This window comes from Nicrophorus vespilloides, unplaced genomic scaffold (genome assembly GCF_001412225.1).
Source record: "Nicrophorus vespilloides isolate i.1.1-1 unplaced genomic scaffold, Nicve_v1.0, whole genome shotgun sequence".
In the NCBI taxonomy this organism is placed as follows: domain Eukaryota; kingdom Metazoa; phylum Arthropoda; class Insecta; order Coleoptera; family Silphidae; genus Nicrophorus; species Nicrophorus vespilloides.
This window is the reverse complement of record NW_017097119.1, coordinates 16591-34882: the sequence shown is the minus strand read 5'-3', so window position 1 is coordinate 34882 and position 18292 is coordinate 16591. Positions and strand designations below refer to the sequence as shown.

The 18292-nt window shown below is 37.4% G+C and overlaps 1 protein-coding gene across 1 annotated transcript in view; it reads right to left on the bottom strand.

The window, feature by feature from the left end:
* The window catches only part of LOC108558988 (Down syndrome cell adhesion molecule-like protein Dscam2), a 41480-nt gene that overhangs the window by 11742 nt on the left and 11446 nt on the right, over positions 1–18292 (bottom strand). The window contains exons 2-3 of the mRNA XM_017916098.1: positions 2401–2564; positions 745–901 (exon numbers count right to left, since the gene is read on the bottom strand). Of these exons, the coding sequence (XP_017771587.1) occupies positions 745–901; positions 2401–2564 (321 nt within the window). The remainder of the gene's footprint in view (positions 1–744; positions 902–2400; positions 2565–18292) is intronic.

Sequence of the window (18292 nt, the reverse complement as noted above, 5' to 3'; positions counted from 1 at the left end):
GCGCGTTTCCGGAGGATACAAAAGATAACTTAATGCTGGCAAAGTTGCCAACTTAAAAACAATTGACACGGGCGACATCCGCCTCGGTATTATCCATTCAGCCAAATGTTAGTTTCCCTAACACTTTTATTCTCTTAACTACATACACTTCGCATACACTTTTTAACATTAAAGTTAAAGTTTCGTACAACTACGACAATAAAAATAAAATGACATTTGCAAAACTATTGGATTTTAGCAGATGGCGCTGTATATAATAAATAGAGTAATCGAAACAGTGAAACGCCATCTGTTTCCTAAACATGTAATTAGTGATCGGTCGGTGCGAATATTTCGGGTTTTTAATCAATCCGTCCGCTGATGTCGATTTTGACCGTAACCGAAATGGTTTCGACGCAGCGAAATTAATTACGGCTGGCGCTTTCTGCGGGAAATTGCACAACGTCGCACTACAGACGGACGGACGGACGGACCCGCTTTTGCGGTCGCATTGCAAACAGGATCACGTGAGAACCGACCAAAACCACCACCACCACTGCCATCAAACCACCCTCCCCCATCCCCCCTTGCCGTAGGGGGTGCGCTCCATCTGAATAAACAAATTGCATTATTGGACTGCTCACTGTTTGCGCAACGGTTGCGCAAATAAATACACGCCCGTTTGATCCGAAGCGACACGCATATCTTCGTATGTGTGTGTGTATTAGTTTTAGTTTGTGTGTTTATGCGATGAAATGCACGTACTTGCTTTGACGTGGACATCCTTGCTGAGGACGCTGCCCAGGCTACTTCGCAAACGGCACCGATAGATGGCGGCGTGCACGTCGTGTCTGTAACGGTCGCTGGAGAACGGCGGGAAGATCAGCGATCCATTTGGAAAGAGCAACCTCAGATCAGGAATCTGCAAAAAGAAAAAAACAATTGTAGGCATACTTAGAACGTATTTAAATTACTGTTATTTTATAGTTCAAAAAAGATGACAGCTCATTACTTCGTTATCTAACTCATCCAATAATTAGAAATTGTAAAAGATAATTTCCATAATATCAATCTGAAATAATAGTATAATCAGGAATAGTTAAACGTGGTTGAAAAGACGCCATCTACGAAAGCCTTATCAACTATCAAGAAATGTCATCAGTGAGTTGTATTACTTTGACAGTTGCATAACTTATGCAACAAATTTTATAAATTTTACAAAAACAACGTTGATTAATCTAAACAAATATAGGTGGCAGTGGCAATCAAGTATAAGTAATGTTGAAATTATCGAAGTATTTTCATTGCGCAACGGTTGGATTAACGCGCGAAGGAAATATGAGTGTGCGAGAAGCGCAAAATTACAAATTACATATTGGAATTAATTATCTGTGAAAATGTTTTATATATGTGAAGGAAGGGAATCGATTGAACGACGTGAACGGTGCAGAAAATTGCAACTTCCTTAATGGCAGCAGAATATAAATTTAGGACACAATTCTCTTGCTCTCTCTCTCTCCTTCCTATATCTTTCGGGGCATGTGTGTGTGTGTGTTTGTACTTTCGTCGCTTCGTTTCCGGCCCATTAATCCCGTTTGCTTAATTTAGTGCGCGATTAAGATTAACTCGCAACACGTACAATTGCGAGTTTAATTGCCCGCAGGGCGAAACGGTAAAAAGGTTCAGACGAAGATAAATAAAGACGAGAAAGGGTGGTGCACACACACACACACACTCACACTTATACACACAGAGGGCGGCACTAATTGGGTCGCCAAATTTAATTCCATCAAATTTAGCTGATTACACGCAATCCTTGGGTGCTCGGTCAGTCCTCTACTCTACTTTTTACTCCCCCTTTTATTTTTTTTGCGTGCACCCATTCGTTCCACTTTAATCATTATAAGTCCATTTAATTGAAAGCCACCCCCAGATAATCGCAAACAATTTATATCTATCGTAAAGTAAGGTTAATTGTGCACCAGAAAACTTTTTTTTGGAACAATTTTATACTTGATGCAACTATATTATCATTAATTGACAGATTTATACTTGATTATATATATATGCAACTTTATCAACATTAATTGACAGATAATGTTTTTAATTAAAATGCTGTATAGGTACAGGAATCGCGATTATTTAGGAAACCGGAAATATTCAATAATCCTCGGTATTAAACCCGTAAAACATGTTTCGTGTTATATACTCTTTTTTTTTAAATTAAAACTCATGGCGTACGCGCGATTTTTAATTAAACCAAAATTATTGTGGGAACAATAGGCATTCCACGTAACCCCGCAGCTAACCGGATTTTCTAATTACTATTGTTGGATGATCCAATACCAACATTGTAAATTGATTACCAGATTGCCAGTTTAAGTTCGTGCGCGCGAAATGGATTTAGGTTGGTAGACGTACCTGTCGGACCGGAGATCCGTCCGCCTGGATCCACTCCACTTCCGGTGACGGACTTCCGTGTGCGGTGCAGTCGACTCTCCCACCTGAGCTGTTGCTGAATTCGACCCGGTGCGGTGGTTCCTGCAGGAAGAGCGGTCCTTGCAAATCCAGACCTCCGCTCCACACTGCGAAAACACACGAAACAAAACAAAACACAAATAGAATATCACCATCAAATATTACCAACGTATAAAATAAAAAAATAAATAAAAAATAATAAGCCAATGTTTTTTTTAGTTTCGCAAGTTTCCGTCGGCGTCGCAGTAAATCCAACGTTCCAAAGCCGGATTAAATAAGTTCTACTAAGTAGCGGTAGTTGGATTGGATTAAATCCTCGTTCGGGGCGCGGGATTATTCCGGTCGCGCCTCGCGGAAAACAAGCGAAATTGATAACCGGAATATATATATATAACCGGATCGCAGATGCTACAGATTTTACCATTTTCATTACAAACATAAACAATGTATGCAACCCAATTTGCATTAATATCAGATTTCGATATGTCACTTTAAGGAAGTTTTTTTTTTTTAAGTTTAAGAGATTTATATCAATTTATTTATTGATATAAATCTCTCCGGCCCTATTTCTACCCCTTTCGGGTTTAACAGCCACCACAAATTTTTGTTGATTTTCGGAATTGAACCAACGACCTTTATTTAAGGAAGTAATTATAAAACAAAATACAGAAAACACGCCATCTACAAAAAGGCTTAGTAATTAATAATAAACGACATCTATACTTGCATTACCAACTTTGCAGTAATAATTTAACTTGGCAAAGACTTAATCAACAAATCAAACGTTGATGGATTAATATAACTTCTTTTTATTTATCTCAAGACTTTTGTACGTTGGAGAAGATGTAGGTTGTCCGGGCAAAGTTTCGGTCGTGGCGTTTTTCCAATTTTCGTTTTCCCATTGTGACTGCAGCGAGACTTTTAATTTACTTCATATAAACGTGAATGAATGGCGGAGGATGAGGAAGAGAAGAGGGTGAGGGTTTAGGACAGGATATGAAACGGCGTCGAATAAAAGAAGAAAGGCATGCCACGCCGACGAGAACAAAAGACTAGCAGAGATGAGCGAAGTTTTCACTTGTTTTTTTTTTGTTTGTTTCCATTTGTCTCCTCTGTTTTTCAGATTCGCCGTTGATTTTTATTTATAAAACAAATAAAAATTGGAGCTGCTATTGAAGTAAAGTGAAATATTAATAAACGTAAATGCGCGACGAGACGATGGAACGAAGGGGTAGAATTAATTAAAGTATTCTGCGTCGTTGAAAAGCAAACATATATTTTAATTAAGACGCTGAGCGAGGAACAACAGAGAGAGAGAGAGAGAAGATTCAATTAATTCGCATTAGAAAGCATTGTTTTATCAGCGAAGAGATTCGTCTCATAAAATGCCGGAGGAGAGGTAATTACGTTGGCTTTGTGCGACAATTGAGTGTTGGTAACACTGAATCAAGAAGCCTAGCAAATATCAATGATGATCCATTCATTTTTTTTTGTAGGTTAAAATGCAATATATTCTAAATCAAATTATGCAACTTTATCAACACAACTTACGCATTTGACAATTAATTATCATTGAATTTAATGTTAAATTATTTTCATATATTTCTTAATAAATTGATTAGAAAGAATCAATCAATCTTTTATTGTTTGCAGAAAGTATACAACTATATTAACGTAAAAAAAACAGGGTATATGTTCTGGATAATTGTAATTAATGTTGCCTATAAGATAGTTTTGACACAGCACCTCCCTTTTTATATTGGTAGGTTAAAATACATTTTCTGCGATATATTCTAAATCAAATTATGCAACTTTATCAACACAACTTACGCATTTGACAATTAATTATCATTGAATTTAATGTTAAATAATTTGCATATATTTCTTAATAAATTGATTAGAAAGAATCCATCAATCTTTTATTGTTTACAGAAAGTATACAACTATATTAACGTAAAAAAAACAGGGTATATGTTCTGGATAATTGCAATTAATGTTGCCTATAAGATAGTCTTGACACAACACCTCCCTTTTTATATTAACTTTTGTCCTAACATTCAGAGTATTGACATGGTTAATTGATAAATATAAGTGGTTGTATCTAATTATTGGTTGTATCTTTGATGGGCGGCATTGGACCTGTTACCAAGTTTTAGCCACTACTTGATGCTAGTTGCTCGGACATTAATCTTGGGACCGACAGTCCCGAACCGCCCTCATTTATCTTCCATAATACATACAGTGAACGTGCGCTTTGTGATCTCTCTCTCTCTCTCTCTAACACACATACACCCCTAGAGGCAAACGCAGCACAATAACGTCCCAAAAATAAAAAAATCCAAACGGACGATGAAGAATGGTCTCCGAATCTCTTGCAAAGCAATAATCGGATACAATGGAAGGCCAACAATAACAGGAGACGGCGACGACAGCAGTTCGATCGGAAATACAAACGATTTCATTCGAAAACCATTTATCCCAGCTAATTGGGGAAGGAGGTGGTCATTACTAAAGGAAAATTGCTGAAGTTTGATACAAATTACAAAGAATTTCACAGCTCAGCCAATATTAAATAATAGTTTTAACACAACACTTCCGATCATGGATTTTTGTCTTGTTGTTTTATTAGACAAATCCGTAAACATCAATGTTTCTATAACATAGAAGAAAATTGATAAATCAACATGTTTTTTCTCTTTTTCTGAAACACAAAATTGGATATTAAATTATTCGTATTCGTCTGTATATACCTGAGTCCGCAAACATATTAAATTCCAACGAAAATATTGTGTCCACTCCACTTCGAGCTATATTTGCTTTTAGAGAACCTTTCGCCAACGAATAATACATTAAAGTCGGATTACCGTTTCAACAACTACAAAAGCATTGTTACCAACTTCTGATATTCAGCAAAAATATTAGTTAGAGAATTTCCTAGAGGGAGGTAGTAGGCGGAAGAAAAAAAAAATCTTTCTTTATTCTATACTTTTTTTTTTATAAAATAAGCTCTATACTATAATGAAAATAATATTAATTAGTAAATGAACGAAAATTGAAAAGTTTATACGCGAAATAATGACATTGCCATACGTAAGTAATGTGTGTTGCAGTGATTTGCAAACGCACGCAACCAAAGAAGCGTAAAAGCAAATGAAACACCTTTACGGACGTCATAAATGCGTTTTGTATTTTGCGAAATGTATCACTTCCTGCGATGGATGCGCTCATTCCAAATTCACCAAATTGAAAACGAACGAAACGCGACGCGATATTTGTTTTGCATTGTGTTGTTACATTTCAGTTTTCAAGGGTACTCGATTTCCGTTATTACCACAACGAGTTTGTTTTGTTTTGTTTATGGGAAAGCGCTTTGTGTATATGCTTGTTTCTTTTTTGTTATTTTAGCAAAAATATTATTCCATCATTTTTGTTTGTCTTCAATATGAAATTCCAGTGTAATGTGTATATCAATATTTTCTCTCGTTTGAGCTCGTCCTTCTTCTACCCCTATATATATAAATTCTGTCCGCGTTTCAGAATCGTGTTTCGATTTTTTTTTTATCATTCTCATCTCATCTCTTTTTGTCTCTATATATATATAACTATCTATCTCTGTCTCTTTCATTTGGTGAAGCACAGGAAATTTCAGATGAAATTCCGCAGCCGGCTCTCCGTTTTATTTTACGCCCGGTAATGAAATAGTAATTAAATCTCCGTCGGCGGCAATAATTGCACGTAATGTCGTACCCTCTCTCTCGCTCTCTCACTCTTCTGCAAACTGGTTGCGTTTTCATCTCTCTCTTTCTGCTCAACGCTCATCATCGCATGCATGCATACCCTCGCAACATCATATACCTTCGTGCTCGTATGCATGCATACCCACCATTCTCGAATTAAAAGAACAGAATTTAATTTCTCCACCGCCGCCGCTCGCTCAAAATTGACAATTAAAACAACGGCCGAATCCATGGTTTCGCTCAAAAATAACTCGGCTTCATTCATATATTATTTACATAACTTCCCAAAAAAAGATAATTTGGTTGCCGATTTCATCAAAAGAACCAACATTTAAAAAAATATATATGAGCAACATTGATGACATGGCTGTAGCAAAGGTTACCTAATCATGCTTTGTCATAGTTCTGAATTGATGGTAAAAAGACTCATAGACCTAAAGCAATTAATAAATTAAGAATATAAAAAGGAACAATGGGATTGCTTGCAGTGCGGATTTTTTTCGCAAATTCCCTCACACACTGCGGAGCTTTTAAAAAGCTCACTAAATTCAATTGGAATTCAGAACTTTGCTATTTCTCCTCTTTTTTTTTCTATCCATGGCGCACTGTTTACCCGTTCCACTTCATCTCTACTTCTTCTTTTATTCTTTTTTATTCCACTATAGTCTTCCACCCTCATCCCTAATTAATTAAGCTCGTTTTAATTTGCCGTCCCCCGCACTTTTTTCTCCAGCGCTCCGTTGTCCTTCATTGCAAATAAAAGAATCGCGCGCGCTTATTACTAATTCCTTTCGCTCCGAGAAATATATATATACACACTTTTTATGTATTCTCTCGACAAAATCTAATTACGGGAAATTGCAAGAGAGGGATCGAGAGTAGAACTAGAACATGGAGAAGAAGAAGAAGAAGAAGAAGAGAGAAACAGCAGAGTGAGTAAATAGTGGAGTGGATTGTAATAAATGCAAGTGGAAATGGTATGTATGATCTTCATTTTTTTTTTGCTGTGCGAGGGGTGGTGGATCCATCTCAGCCCCCCAGCGACACCTCACCATCCGTTATTGGAATCCCGGGGGCGAGAGAGTTATGTATTACCGGAGCAGCGGCGCCGCCTGCCCTACAGCTCATAAAATTTTAATTTTCGAAATGAAACATATTCCACCCAACGCACACCTATCCCTCACACTAAATCCACCTTTCCAAATTCCAATTTTGCGTTCCAACAGCTATTGGAGAGATGAAAAAAAGAAGAAATACATAAAAAATAATAATAGAGAAATCTAAAAATTTAGTGGCGACATCTGTATCACAAGTTCGAAGTACTACTGTCCATTTGACATTTAGAGAAATAAAATGTCCACTAAATCTAATGTCAAAACCACAACCAGTTACATATTTATTATTTGCGTTAAAAACAAATAACTATGCAATCTTAGAAACATCAAACATGTATGCAATACAACTCACTCAAAAACATCTACTAAATCTAATGCCAAAACTGTTTTTTCTTCTTATATCTATTTCCAATTAAATAATGTTATTGTAGTGAAGTTTGCAAACTGAATATTAAAACTTTGCAAGAAAATTTTACACCTGCATTTATATATTTCTTGTTGCCAAGGGAACAAGGTAAGGTGTATACTTATTTCTGCGAAGATGAAATGATTATTGTGAGAGCAAAGCTCCGAGGGACTTGAATATTCTCTTTCTCTAGCCCACTCATACAGATGGACGGAGACGGGTTGAGAGAAGATCCCCCTTTTTTCTCTCGTGGAAAGGGTGGCAGGCAACCCCGTAAACCCCTCGGAGCCGTCCGTTTTGGAGTGTCGGGGCTTCTTCGGCTTTAGTGTGCAGCGAAGAGTAATAAACTGCGACCGGCGGAGACACGGCCTCAGCTGGCGGCCCTTCTGGACTCCCCTTATTATTTTTCATTATCCCTACGTTTGCTGAATAGATGGAACAACCCCTTCTTATACAACACAACACACACACATACGTTGAGAAAAAAAGAACAAAAAAAAATGGAAACACGAAGGGCGGACAACGTCTTACGTCCCATTAAACCGCCAGACGGTCCTTTTATTTTCCAACTAAATAAATATAACATTGTATCAAGTTCATTCATTGTATTTAATGGTTACATAAGATGTATACACATTTATGTTAATACAGTTGCATATAATACAGTAATTATATAATGTTACAATGATTACGTAATGTAATTTTAATTATAAAAAAAGGTTGGTACCAAATAATTTCATTGGTAAAGCGTGTACGAGGGGTTGCAATAAATCCTAATAAACATACAAAATGCCGCGATCCATCGCTTACGTGAAAGTACGAGCAGTTGCCTGACACATAAACATTTATTATATTCGTTTGCAACTTCGGAAATAAATATCTCGTGTTTGGGTGCGATTAATCAAGAAAGCATAAGAGGTTTTTCTCGCATTCATACATACATACATATACATTCCAATTACGAACGAGTGGGCATGCGAAGCGGCGCATTAAATCAAATTTCCCGCGTCACTTTTGCGGCGCGCTCTCAAAAAATTTAAACAGGAGAAATCGCGTACCGATAAATTCCCGCGCAGCTGTGTATATGAAAATGCATAAGCGAAATGAAAAAGAAAAACGAAGAAGCTATATTACATAAACAAATATATACGTTTTCGGGGAAAACCTTTTTGCCCCTCTGGGTTTTTTTTAATATAATAAATGGCCGCAACTTTTCTCTTCGGGAAAACCCCACGAAACACATGCCATCCAGTTACGTTTCGCAACTGTCTTCCGCGTTTTGCAATTCAAAACAATCCGCATTGCCACAGTTTAGAGTGTGGGTGGGGGGTGGAATGAGGGGATGAATCTGAATCGCAAGACATTTCCAATATTATGAAACACAGAGAAGGCGGATTTGGATCGATTTGTAGAAAAACATTAACCTTTATTATTATAAAAGTAAATGTCGTTTATTTCCTTAATTAAGTGATATGTGTCATCTATTTTAGTTTAGGCAATTTTATTTGTTCCGCTGTTGCCTTAATTGCGTGTACAGTTCCACCATAGTTAATAAACAGATGTCGCTTCGTAATAAGATGACTGTTTTGAACCTCGAACACTAAAACTAATTGTGTGGAAGCGCAAAGATTACGTCCGAAGGACGGGAATAGCGAAATATTGTTGTGTTTTATATCGTTGTTGGTGTTGTTGTTGTGTGAGGTGGAAATGCGAAAAAGGGAGATGTAGACGTGAACAAACAGACAGACGGACAGACAGACGTACCATCGCGTATTGGGATATGTTATTGAACGATTGATTGAAGTTCGGACACATTTCAAAAAGCGCTATCCCGAAAACGGAAACGCTTCCATCGCGCGGAGTCATGCAAATGCGAATCCATCGATTTTCCAATCTCGAAACGTTCCAAGAGCGAAAACGATACAGGAAAATGGAAACGGCGGTGGAGGAAACACACGATGAAAAAGGCAGACGTGTCCAATTGTTTGCGGGAAGCCTTGTTTCGCGGAAAAATATATATATATATATTTAGGGGATGAGAGGAATTCCATTATAAGTAAAGCCGAACTGAATCGGATTTGAATCCGATGCTAAACTTTCCGTCTCACAACAATAATAAAATGTAGACATTCCCTACAATCGTATTCAAATTGAATCGAAAGAACGCACGAAATTAGGAGATTAACTTGTAAACATCACACAACCAGTTACACACTTACGTTATAAACCAATAACTATGCAATCTTAGTAACATCAAACATGTATGCAATACAACTCACACGAAAACGTCAATGCGCAAACGACATGCGCAAAGTACAATACTATATTTAAAACTTCATTTTTTCTCGCTCTCTCAGACGCAGTGCAATAACTTTCAGCAAACTTTAATTGCTTTATATAAAATTCATGGCTGAAGTGGCCGTGGTCGAAAAAATAATAATACTGCACGTTCTGATCCATCTCTCTCGTTTTCTCTCATATATATATATATTTTTTTTCTCCGACTGCCGGAGAGTGCTCTAATTACCGCGCCCGACTCCGCATTCAATTTCGCAGAAAAAATCTTTGCGAAAAGTTAGTTTAGTTGTGTGCAATTTATTTATTATTATACTCGATTGTATAATTGAACGTCGATTTCGGTAAACAAAAAATATGACTATTAGAAAACATTATATTTTTTCTTCTTCGATGAATTCATTTAAGCCGCTGCGAACTTAATTAGGGACCGCGCGGGAGTTTTATAATTAAATTTGTAAAAAGTTTCGGAGACAAACGCTTTTAGTTTCCAATTTCAATTGGCGCGCGCGCGCGAAAAAACAACTCGGCGAATTTAATTACCAAAGTTTTTCTACTCGGCACGTCGGAATTAGTACCGTTTAATGTTTGCTTTAATGTTGTGAGAATCATGCGCAAAATTAAATTTATAAATATGCAACTGTACCTACACATAACATGATTGTTTCAGTATGCAACACTAAATACATCGAAAGCAAATGCGCAAATGACTTGAGCAGTGAACTGTCAGTAATTTTTTTATAGTAGTTTAAAGATTTATAGAGTGCTATGGTGAAAATATGCTGCATTGGCACAATGTTCCATTGTGTTTTCAATGATGCCAAGAACACAAGTGGGCTGCTGAAAAACAAGGCTACATCGTGAAACTGCGAAGTGGAGATGCGGATTTCCATTTTGGATTTTGCGATGGAATAAATTAATCATTAGTTTTAATTAAACGGCAGATGAAAAAGGTCGAAGGAGGAAGAGGATGAGGACGAGGTTTGGGTAGCAGCGGTGGGGGTCGATTGTGCTGTGTATAAGGAGGAAAACAATGAGCGAAGCTGGCGGCTCCAGGGCACACTCGACATGCAAATTTCCGCTTCAATTATGTCACACTGGTGTGCCGGATAAACATGTAGAAAAGGAGCAGACAATACAGCGGAGACAAAAATAAAACAAAGAAAACAATGGAAAATCCCTGCTCGATTATTGCGTATTCAATATTTGTTTGTAAAAGAAAGAAAGAAAAAAACAAAATAAAATCAGTTGGTATATAAATGTCTAAAGTTGAGGCAACTTTCAAAGCTTGCTTATTGGGTTGCAGCGTGCGGATCAAATATTAATGTTATCCGATTATGCAGATTCAAATCGGTATAAGTTTGTTTGGTCACGTCGATAATTAACGAAAGCTGATCGGGTTAATGGCTTCATTATTAATTAAGCGATTTTGAATCTTGACTAGAATTTCAGTTCGAAATCGACCCGCCAGAGGGAAAACGTGACAGCGAGTTCAATTGTCACGCATCATCGCTTCCGAATGGCGTGAAAATCTGCGACACGATGAAAGAATATCGAAAAAAATAATAGAACAGACGAATCCTGTATTTATTTTTTTTGTTATCAGTGTGGTTTCCGCATCAGCTATTCTCGTATGATACAAGCATTTTCCTTTCGCTGACTCCGTTCGCCAGGTTTTAATGATCGCGCCATCTATAATTTCGCGGATGCTGCAGTTGAGATTATCCGCGCTTAAACGAAGGAAGACGTAATACAAAAAAAAAGAATAGATATAATGGATGAGGGAATGAGAGAAGAGAGAGAGGAGGCTGGGCAAACAACGTTTTAAACTTTTGCATTACCTTTAATCCGGGCAGAACGTTCCACCTCACGTCCCCCGGATAAGAGGAGAGAAATCCGGAACTTCGAACGAGAGACACAGTTCCGGCAACCTTGGATTTCGTTAACAAAGTTGCAGATTAGCAACCGTCAAAGCTATTGAATAAGCAACCACATGTACATAAATCATCGCTGTTACTTCAAGATGGTTGACAAGTATATCAAAATAAAAATAATAGTAAATTGGCTGCGAGTGTATTGAGATGGAAGAAGTTTAATTTTCAATTTATTATAGACCATAAATTGCTTTAACGTTGGGCGGGTTGCGGAGAACGAGGGTTCCGGAAAATTAAGTTGGACATCGGCCGCCGCCTCCCCGGACTGCGCTCAGATACAATCAGGTGTGTATGATAGGGAATCCCCGGGGGGTCGTCTGTTGCTGCCGCCGCCTCCTACACCCCTCTCAAACCCTCTCAACCCCCAAACACCACCACCATCTATATCCACACACACATAGAGTAAATAAAGTGTGCTGTGATAAAGTGACAAACGTCGCCTCCGAATGATATCGACTGAAAAGCGATGCGATGTCAGCGGCAGCTGAAAACGAAGCTTTCTTGATTCTTTCGCAAGCGACAAAGAGGAATGCGTACTTTTTCCGAGTATCATCTCCGATGCATCACTCACTCACCCAAACTGAGCCCCAAGTTTATTATTTACGTTTATTGTGTGTTTTTGTTTCTTTCTTCTTCTTTTTTTTCTTTCAAGAAAGGAAAGCAATGCATAAATCTAGTAGACGTCTGAAATGGCAAACTACGTAATTTGTTTCCCCCATCATTTGTTTAGTCTATATACCGAGAGATTTAGCTAAATGACAGATTTTGTATGAAAAAATAAATGAAACAATGTTGCACTTTCTATCAGGACAAAATCTAACAATTATTAAGTATCAATATTTAATATCAACATAACCTAACTTTCACGTGATCAGAGCAAGTGAATTTACGATTAACAAAATACATTTTTGACAGCTGTCATATGTCCCATATATTTCATCAAGAAATTAAAAGACAAACGAGCATCACGAGAAAAACAAAATGTTTTGAGACAGTAAGAGTAGATGGATGCACGAGGTTCTACAATTAGTGAGGCATGTTTTAATTACTTTTCGTATGCAGAAAGAAGAAACGGAGAAACGTGAAAGCAAAAATAAAACTGTGCGTATTAAAATGCACGCGAAAACGGAAAAGCTCTTTTCTCTCGGGTGGTCAAAAAAAAAAGAAAAGAGAAAGAGAAAAAAGACGAAACAGGAAAAACAAAAGATTTGCTCGGCTCCAGCCAATTAGTGTGCTTACATTACCGTAAAACAAATGAAATTTAATTAATCTCTGTGTGTGTGTGTGTACGTATACGAGCGAGGACTCGAGATGGAAGAGGAAAAACAAAAATAAATTTGAAAAAAAAAACAAGAGAAAATCATATATATATATAGAAAACGGCTCTCTCGTTCTAATTATTAAAGCATTCCGAGTAAAAAGCATTCGGGATCATTATTGTTCGAGCTCAAACAAGAACTACAACAACAACAACAACGCCATCTACCTATACGTTATTTTCTATTATGATCATCCTCTCTCTTGCTTTGCCCCAAGCATATGCGAGCGTTGCGCTTCAAATACAGGGAATTTAATTATCATTAGTTGGGAACAATGCTCGGATTCCATGCTTCGAAAGTTAATTACGTAAATAACAAGCGAACACGAAAAAAATAATGTAGTCGTCTCCATGGATATGGGAACAATGGAGATGCGAATCGCAAGTTATTCTTGATTAGTCGTTTTATTTATTTGTAGTCCTTCGTGAAATCCCCCTAGAGGTCGCACCTTAACGAAACTTTATGCTTTCCACCGATCATAGATTTTCATCCACTCATATTTCCCAATCTCACGCGATTTCTTTTCGTATTAATTCCATCTCTTCCAGCTCGATTCTCCGGCGGCTTTACGGCCGCCCTCGAGGGATGGATGAATTTCTTTTTGATTGATTGAAGCCGCCCAGATGGGAAAATTATCGCGCCCGCTCAGGATTAATGGATGTTTATTCCTAAACATAATCGTATTTTAATATTTGATCTTTCGTTAGGTGGCGCTGCTGATGGATTGCGGTGGTGGTTGCGCCCGGTAATGACGACGTAATGAAGCCTTCTTTTGTTATTTTCTTGATGCTCAGAGAAACAAAAAACGAAAATACACATTCTGTATTTTTCTTCGACGTTTCATTCGAGCGTATTATTTCAGTCCGTTTCTTTACTTATTTACTTCGTTTAGCAAGCACAAAAGGCCGATTTTCCTACCCGCCTCGACCATTAAGAACCCCCCCGCCTCCGCTTAATACCAGTTTTCTTTGCTCGCATTTGCTTTTTTCTTGTATTCTTCTCAGCGACTATCATTGTGCAAACTGTAGTGGTATCTCCAATGATAACAGAAATTACCCCATCTTGCGGACAAAAGAGAAGCTTTGTGCACTAAAAGGAAACCTGTCAACATTGAATTATTTCACTAACCTCAATTGTTGTAAAAAAAAATGTAAGTCAAATTGAGGTTAAAAAATATATGAATCATGAATAAGTTTGGGTTAAGATTGTAATAAATTTGTGAAAGGGTTGATTTATGAATATCAAACGAAGCGTGCGTCGCAAATTAAAATATGAATATGCAAGCTGAAACTACGGGGGGAATTGAATCAGCTGATTGTATAAATTCGTTAAACAGATGCCACAGGTTAGGCTAGATGACCGTCATTGGTGTATGTAGTGTTGCCATTATAAATAGTGTCTGCAAGACGCCGTTGCCAACATTAATAATGATAAGGTTCAATTAACGTTTCGTTTGTGCGGGCAACAATGGATAATTGTCTGCTTTAGCGCGGGGGCGGTTCAGAACTTAAATTGCCCCACATTATCGGCGCCGTCCATTTGCCGCTCGCTTCCGTTTCTTTCTTGGCTGAGTAGAAATGCGCAAGAGTGGGATGGGAAGATGTTAGGAGGTTGCGTTAAAACATTCTTCAACCTCCGCCCACCCATCATGCTTTTACAGAAAGTAATGCAGTAATTACGCCTCCACCGTTTTACATTTTCGTATTAATTTGACGGCGCGCTAAGCGCATTATAAATAAGGCATCGCGGTCGTAAATCTCCCTATTTACACACAAACTAGGCATTAATTTTAAATCAGCGGACATAAATTTCAACCCGAAACAAACATTGCCGCGATTCTGATCCATATAAAATGAGTAAAACAAATAATTCAATAAGACGCCATCTGGCGATACAAACTACAAAACTGATTTTTTGACGTTTTCTTTAAGAGTTGGTAACAACATTTAGTTGGTAAACTGTCAGTCAATGACATTTCGTTTATTAATAAGCAATATTAGGTTAGTGATATTTAGTTCCAAAACTGTCAAAAGGTTGACGCAAATAAATTGACAGATTAAAGTTAATGTTTGATGATGATGATGAAAGAAGATTTCAAGTTTCAATTTCGTTATTTCACGGATGGGATGAGAGGACACGACGGGAATTTAAATCGGCCGTTAAGTTTAAATGGATTGTGAATAATTAAAATGGTTGGGGGTGAGATGGTGGTGGTGGTGGTCCGGGTGGAAGGACGTCATAAAGATATGGTGTGTCTGAAGGCAGCCAACCCGGATGAGCGGCGGATCATGAATTATTGATGCCAAGACTAACACACACACAGACACACAAACACAGGTATAATAAGATAGAAATGTATAATGTAAAGCACATACACGTAGAAAGCAGAGACCACGAAGGAGGCGGCGGTGACGGCGCCGCCCCCATTACAGAGCGTTAATTTGCACGTGTATATAGATCATGGTTTAGAGCAGCGTAGATTACCCGAAGTGCATTTAATCGTGATGCATTGCATACCCCTAAAACCGATTTCGCTTCGCCATCACGACACGCCATCTATCAACAACAACAACAACAACAAAAAAAATATCGAAAACAAAAACATCAGTTCATCTATTTTTTTTTTATATTTAGTTTAATTTCATCTTGCAAAGTCCATAGAGAACTTCGGGGTTCGCAAACACGCGGTCGCAGATCCTCGGGCAAACGTAAATAAATTATAAACGCACACGAAGAAGAGTTTCGGATTTCGGTTACAAGTTGCATTTCGTTTCTTAATTGGGTCTCGGGATTAAACGCTGCTCCGCCCGTAAGACTAATGCAGTTGACGTTTAAACTTTCCGGAAGTTTTGTAGCAGCGGCTTTTACACATAACTCCGGTGATCATTAACACACACACACACACACTGAGGCAGAGAAGGAAATAATTAAATCGGGCTTCTCCTCTACAATTCAAAAGTAACATCATTCTATGTTTCTATGGAAACTGTAAATTAAGCCATGTAATTCCGCCATTTTATCAATGAAATTTGACATTGACGTTAAAATCACAAATTTCATAAAATAATTTTTCATATTTATTTTTTTCCAATGTTGGCAATTCGATTAGTGAATTTCCGTTTTGTTAAAAATAAGTAAATATTAGATCAGTAATAACATTTATTTCGAAAACTCTGTCAAAATTTAAATTTACATATATATTTCCATGGAAACCAAGAATAATGTTTCCATTCGAATCCGGCGCATCCATCATAAATATTTAATTTCTATATTGAATATTATTATTTTTTGCTTATTATAAAAAATAAAATTTTCAAAATTAAGTTCGTTGCTAAGGAATATTTTTCGTATAAGATAAATGAAATTAAATCAACATATTTACGTGCGTTGCTAAGAGATTTGGAGCACAAACAAAGCAAGAGGATATTTGAATACGTTTTCGATGGTTGGAATACATCTATTCTCTCGTTGCTTTTTTTTTTCAACGAGAGAGTGGAAACGGTACAATAAAATAAAATACAGAAAAGTTTGTGAAATGTGGGGACGGAATATGAAAATACGTAAATGGGAAACGCGAATGGGAAAGTATAACAAATGGGACAAATTATTTTGAAATATGCGCAAGCATACACACATCCCGATAGAAATGGTTGCCTGCGTGTGTGTGTGTATGAAAAGGGCAATTTTCATATTTTCAGCTTATCCAGTTTTTGAAAACAAAAAATAATAAAAAAAAACCGTACGGTTTGTACGTATAATCTTTCGCAATGGAAATTAAAGTAATAATTTGGGAGAGACGGAGAGTGAATTTTTCAATTAAGAGAGAATCTCGACGCGACGGCGAAATTAAGAAAGTCGGAGAGAGATAATAATGATGATAATAATAATAATGAAAAAAAAAAAAAGTTGAAGGAGAAGGAAAAGGAAAAGAGTATCGCCTGGGGGTCGTAAATCATCCAGCTCTGCTTCGGGGCTCGTCTGGTTGCCTGAATCTCGTTAAAATTTGAAGATTATACTTTGAATACGGCGGACCTGGGAAACCATAAACTTCTCTCACGGACTGTACCTGACATCTTTATCGTCCGCAATTGTTGCGTTTATTTATCAGCGGAACGCTGCGGCGCCGATAAAATATGATATGGAGCTGGTTGAATATGTAAGACGTTTGCGAAAAACTATTCCTGCCAACTGCGAAAAGAAAAAAAAACTATGGAGAGAGGAAAAGCGAGGGAGCCGCTTTATATTCATGGCAGACGGGAAATGGAGGAAAACTCGAATATTCCGTGAGTGTGTATGTGAGAGTGAGTGAGTGAGTGAGAGATGGAAGAGGAAATGCAGTGGGGAAAAATAAGGAGTCGAAACGTTGCGCACATTGGGAAGAGGAAGAGAGTGCATCGAAACCGTATTTCTTCCATTCGCATTAAACTGTGTTTATAAATTGCATCGAAATGTGACCGAGAAGTTGCGGAAGGAAAGGAGCAAAAAAAAAATAAGGAAAAAGAAAAGAAGAAGAAGCAGAGGCATTCAAATGAAACCGGAATGGAAGCGTTTCGGTATTGGCGTCGTAAAAACCGGGTCGCCAACTTAACGGCGAAAGCCCCGTTTTATGTGCTCATGCAATCTGACGTGAATTGTGATTAATTCTTATTTTATTTCGAAAATAAAATATAATACAAGAATTGAAAGTTGAAGCCTCGTTAAAACGAACCAATTATATTTTGCTACTTATGCAACTTGAGTCACATCAAAAATATTTATTTTTTACTGTTAAATTAATATGCAACTTTTGTTGCATGTGAATATTTTTATTTAATTGTGTTGTTTTTTTTTTAAAGAATTTGTGTAAATTAAGTTAACAATATGTTGTAAGGGAAAATTGGAAAGAAAAGTGTCAATTCGATAAGGAATTGAGGTGAGTTTATTTCGATTCTTTTGACAGGAAAGGCAGGTCCGGATTAACGAGGTATTTCATTTATTACAGGGGCACCTGAAGGTTTTCGCGCGCTGAAAGGGACGTTGATTCGAGTTG